At 36.0% G+C, this 5197-nt stretch overlaps 1 protein-coding gene across 1 annotated transcript; it reads right to left on the bottom strand.

Moving 5' to 3' along the window:
- Nucleotides 1-759: 759 nt before the first annotated feature.
- LOC103723523 (uncharacterized) lies at nucleotides 760-3326 on the bottom strand. Its single transcript, XM_008814455.4, has 3 exons — nucleotides 2666-3326; nucleotides 1612-1712; nucleotides 760-1418 (listed from the first exon to the last, which is right to left on the bottom strand). Exons 1-3 carry the CDS (start codon nucleotides 2761-2763, stop codon nucleotides 922-924), a joined length of 696 nt encoding a protein of 231 aa, XP_008812677.1. The 5' UTR covers nucleotides 2764-3326; the 3' UTR covers nucleotides 760-921.
- Between the last annotated feature and the right edge of the window lie 1871 nt (nucleotides 3327-5197).

The following is a 5197-nucleotide window of genomic DNA, read 5'->3' as shown; positions in this document are numbered from 1 at the left end:
AAGTTTTTGAGGAAAAAAAATTATAGATTAAAACTCATCTTCAGCACAAAAATAGAATCTAACCTGCAGAATACACCATCTTTGATTCAAAATATAGTTACAAGTAATGGTAAAACCAGAGGAACTATGTGAATCTTTGAAAGTGAAAAGGGTGTAATAAGAATGGTGAAAAGAAAGGAGAATATGGTCATTTGCATTGAATTCTTTTAGAAAAGAATAAGGGAATCATGGATGATATAAGTAAAGGAACCATTGTATTACTAATATCTTTCATCTTTCAGTTTCCATTTCTTCAATTGTAAGAGCAACATATCATTTTCAGAAAACTAACCTTTGGATGGCAAAAAGAAAAGTGCCAATTATGACGAATTATTACTAAATTAAAAAAATAACAGTAAACTCTATCAAAATTTGAAAATTGTATAACTTTTGAAAAAATCTTGAACAAACCTATGTCATCCACAAACTAAATGTGCAAGTATAGGTCCATTCAAGTTTTGATCTCAAGAGACAAAACAATTCTAAAGATGTGCCCTTCAAAGAGGACAAGTAACAATACTGATCAAATGAAGAAGATTGGACATACGATGTCCTTCAGAAGAAGCTGGCACTGACCAAATGAAAATGCAACTCATGATAAATTCAGCTTGTTTATGTCCTGAAGAAAGGAAAAATAGGTGACTTGACCACAAATATGTTTAGATATAGAATAATAAATTAGAAAATGATCTCCTATATATAGTAGTCCACTCCCTTCACCTAAACATGTCATTATATGTGTCTAGTTCTGACTTTTCCTGAATTCAGTCCTGAATTGCAGAATCAAGTTTTTATTGTACATGAACAATGACAGCCCACAGCATATTAGCAATGGTTTGTAATAAGAAAATATACTTCTGTTGCTAGAAGCATAAATATTCTTCACCATCTTCTTCCCCTCTTAAAGAGCTGCTTTCCATTGTAGTGGGACATGTTTGTCAGATGAAGCTGCCTTGAGTTCCCAATTCTCCTAGAACCCTTGACATGTACAGAGACCTCTCTTGTTTTCAACTTCACATGATGGTGGCTACCACTCCCATAACTTCTTAATTTTGAACTCTGCCTTATAGGATACAATGATTTTCGCAAACGATGGTTTCTTCTCTCCCTTGCCGACCTTCGCTTCCTAGTAACTTTTATGCTTCCATAGTTCTCCACAAAGGAGTCATCATCACTGCTAGAACTGTATCCTTCTTCCATGCCTTCAAATCGGCGGCGATACACACGCTTGGTGTTCTTCAGCTTGTGCCACAAGAAACAACTAACTTCTCCCAATGCAGTCCAATAGGTCTCGCACGCTGCCCATGTCATCTTACAGAGGCTTCTCCCTATGCATTGGATGATTCCCACTTGAAATAGGAGGTAGATGAAGAGCAGAACTGAACAGAGAGTATAGCAACATCAGTTGTAGGCACTGACTAAATAAGAGGTTATGGTAATAATTTTTCTGGCTAAGAATGAAGACAATAATAGTTTGTCTTACCTAAACCTGATCACAAACACTTTGTAACCAATTTTTTTAAAGAACTACATGATGATATAAATGCTATTTATGGTAGTCAGGAAGCTTACTTATGTACGTGAGGACTGCGACCATGAACAGTTTCACCAGACTGGATATACATAGGTGCTCAATAAAGCAGACTATGTCCCATGTTCCTGAACAAATGCCCCTACAGAGAGTCAAACAGATCAACAATGTCATTGTCTACATGTCACTAAACAGTGAATCTTGAGCTTCAATAGTGCATAAATGAGATTTCCATGAGAGGTCCGACGTGATGGCCGGAAGTTACAAATCATAGAGACATCAGAAGTTATCTATTTTTGGTCAGAATATCAGAGGGGAACATCATAAAAGTCGCAAGAGAACTGTTAAACTGAAATTTCAGGCAAGAGTAACTCTATAGAAGTTGGCAGCAGGTATGGAAAAAAAAGGTAAAATCTCATAACTTAGCACAAAATATGAATGACTAGAGAACATGTTTATGCAAGTCAAAACAACCAGATGGCTAAGAGAACTATGATGCAATTTGAACAGGCAGGAAAAGATAACACTTCTTTTTCTTCAATCAAAATAAAATAAAATCACAGTAACCAACCATAAGCAAATAGAGATGGCACACAAATGCAATATTTCTGCATTCAGCAAGCTTACCAAGGAATCTGGTGAAAGATAGTAGGGCAAAAGCAAGAATGCTTTAATAATTCTTAAAAGCTTCCAAGTGTAAATCATATTCACTTTTTTTCCATGTACGTGGCTTTCTACTGTAAAGGTGGAGTTGACAGTGATTATAGTTATGTCATCAAATAAGAATCTTGACGATTATTTAGAAACCCATCAATACTAGCAGCAGTCTGCTTTTGAAATATGTTAAGAATTTATCATTAAAAAGATTGGGTTTGTATCTATTTAACATGCCTCCAAGGGTTTAAAAACACAAAGCCAACTAGAAACACTGCACACTGCCACCTACTCATTGCTAGATTTACTTTAAACAGCTAACCTGGTAACACCACCAAAGGAGAAGCAATGCATATTAGACTAGATAAAAAATTCAGCTATACTAAGACATGAGGAATCAGCAATTGGCCCTGTTCAATCCACAAAGATATGAATACTTACTCGCATGACGCGCCAAACACCGTCCTAACGGGAGCTATGAATGCGTTTCCAAGGGCAGAACCGATGCCATTTGCAGCTGTACTGATTACAGACCCCATCACGAAAAGCAATCATGCATTCTCTTCTTGCACTTCTTCTGATCATGCAACCTTTCTTAGCAACAGATGTATTCTGGTGTCCTCTCCATATTCCTCCACAGGTTGACAGAGACAATGCAAATTAGTAAGACAACCCCCCTTATTGCAGCAATCCTCCCAAAATACATAATGTATGTAAAAATTTTAAAAAAGAAGAAAGAAAGAGAGAGAAAGAAAACTATAAGCGAAAAGATCTTAGATTACACATTATCCAAACTTCCACTAGATTCAACATAAAGCTGATGATATAAAAGTATGATAAATCCAATCAACATATTGTCCTCAACAGTGACATTCCACCTTGTTAAAAGCAAGAATCTTTTTTTTGATGAAGGGGGAGGCAAAGCCACCCGGACTTTATTAGAAAAGGGGTGTTAAAAGCAAGAATCAACTCTGGGAACAATTCTTTTTTGGCATACACTGTTTTGGGGTCATAATCTTTTGCTATACAAAATCTTGGGCAATACAAACGGTGGTATCAGATATCAGGCCATGGAGCAAACAAAATAGAATCAGTCACTGAAATTTAAACTGCGGCCGCCCATAGTTGCATAGACTCGATTCAAGTTGGAAAGACATTGATATAGACTAAAAAAGGATTAAGAAGTGTTTAATTGGACAAAAGAAAAGAGAACGGGACATACCGTGAATGATACTGGAACAGGTTATGGGCTACAGAAGAGGGAGAAGGGAGAGGGGAATGCAAACGGTTGAGGGGATTTCAAGAAATGGATACGAGAACCGCTAAGAGGACCGTCGAGTAGAAATAACGCCGTTATCCCTCTCTCCGTCTCTCTCTTTTCCTTGAAGGAACCCCGTGGCGGGAAGTTCGAGACACCGAGCCGTTGCACCGAGGTCCAGTAACGCCGTTATCCCATTTCTAGAATTCTGTCACATACCATGCACGTGAAATCATACCAGTTGTATTTGCTTGAGAATCTATATTTTTAATCCAGATTTTTCTTTTTTTTTTTCTCTCTCTCTCTTTTTCAGCATCATTGCTAGGTATCTCCGACGCAATCAGAAATCATAACCGGCTCTTGTAAGCCAAGGTTATTATCTCGGGCGATGTAGAAAAATTTTATCAGCTAATAATACATTATGAATTGTCGATAGATTGTTGATAACACAAAAATTTTTGGCAGGATTTGGCATCTTGCGAATTGGAAACAAATAGATGATAAGGAATTTGTGACAGTGCAAGTGGCTCAGAAGATTGAAAATGAACTTTATTTATGTTTGGCAAAAAATCAGTTTTTGGCTACTATTTGATGTTGGAAGACTCGATAATATTCCCATTAGGGAATCTTTAATGAAGTTTACCAAGATATTATTTACTAAAAGGAGTTAAATATTTAATGAATATGAAAGAAGATGAGAGGTTTCTTGAAGTCATTTTTGTTAAAAGTGTTGGAAAAATTTAAATGCGCACGCAGCCCGAGACTCGGCCGCATGCGCGTTTGAAGTTAGCAAAATGCCTGCTGAGGCGTTTGCGAAATTACCGCGGACGCACCTGCAAAAAGACTAAAAAGCTCCTGCTCAAATACTTCTATAAATACCCTCTATTACATCCTATTCGGAAGAAGAAAAATTAGAGAAAAATATCAGAAAAAAATTCTGAAGAAAAATTCTTCCTCTTAGCCACTTCTAATTTTTATTTTTGCAATTATATTCAGTTTATTTTGTTCTTTTTGTTTCGTTCTTCACTAGCTCTTCAAGTCCGATCGGGTTCGATTTGACTTCTTTCGAGACGTACCGAAGAAAAAGTTTAGGGTCGTCATATCTCTAAGGAAGATTGCCGGGAGATCCGTACGTGGGAACAAATACTTCTTTAGGACAGCGTCTATGCGCTTCGACCTACCTTCAATCAGACTATTTCCTTTTACTTTTGTTTGAAATTTAATATTAGTAGATCCGTAGGATTTGCAATTTTATGATTTGAATTTATTAAATGAATAGATTTATTTTGTGCTACAATAGATTTCTTTTGTGATAAAATAGATTTATTTTGATACCGAATAAAATATATATATATATTATTTCTTTTAAGAATTTCTATTAATTGTAATTATAGATTTATTTGCTTAGTTAGGTGATATATTGCTAACAAAAAGTTTTATGAATCGATAAACAAGCTTTATCTCACTTAAGTGGTGCGTGTGTTGTCTTTATATATAACTAATGCCTCTGATCACCTTCAAAGTATTTTGTTCCTAAAGAACTATAGAACCTGTCCCAAGATCACATCAAGCTAAATATTGGGCAACTACGTGGTTGTGGAAGATATGAAGTGATGATAGGCCATTAAGGGCTCACTTATAATTCAATACCAGCGTCTCCTCTTCTTAAATTAGAGCATTCAAGAATTGATGCTTCTTAATAAATATCTGAAAAC

This window comes from Phoenix dactylifera, chromosome 3 (assembly GCF_051530095.1).
Source record: "Phoenix dactylifera cultivar Ajwa chromosome 3, Ajwa_hap1_PhDact_Kaust_v1.1, whole genome shotgun sequence".
Lineage (NCBI taxonomy): Eukaryota > Viridiplantae > Streptophyta > Magnoliopsida > Arecales > Arecaceae > Phoenix > Phoenix dactylifera.
The sequence above is the reverse complement of the archived record's forward strand: the minus strand, read 5'-3'. Positions and strand labels throughout refer to the sequence as shown.

Coding starts and splice junctions, on each gene's coding strand:
- LOC103723523 (XM_008814455.4), bottom strand. CDS start 2,763: ATGGGGTCTGTAATCAGTACAGCTGCAAATGGCATCGGTTCTGCCCTT. Junction 1,713..2,665: donor GTGTTTGGCGCGTCATGCGA/GTAAGTATTCAT, acceptor GACTCTCTGTAG/GGGCATTTGTTCAGGAACAT. Junction 1,419..1,611: donor CGCAGTCCTCACGTACATAA/GTAAGCTTCCTG, acceptor CTCTCTGTTCAG/TTCTGCTCTTCATCTACCTC.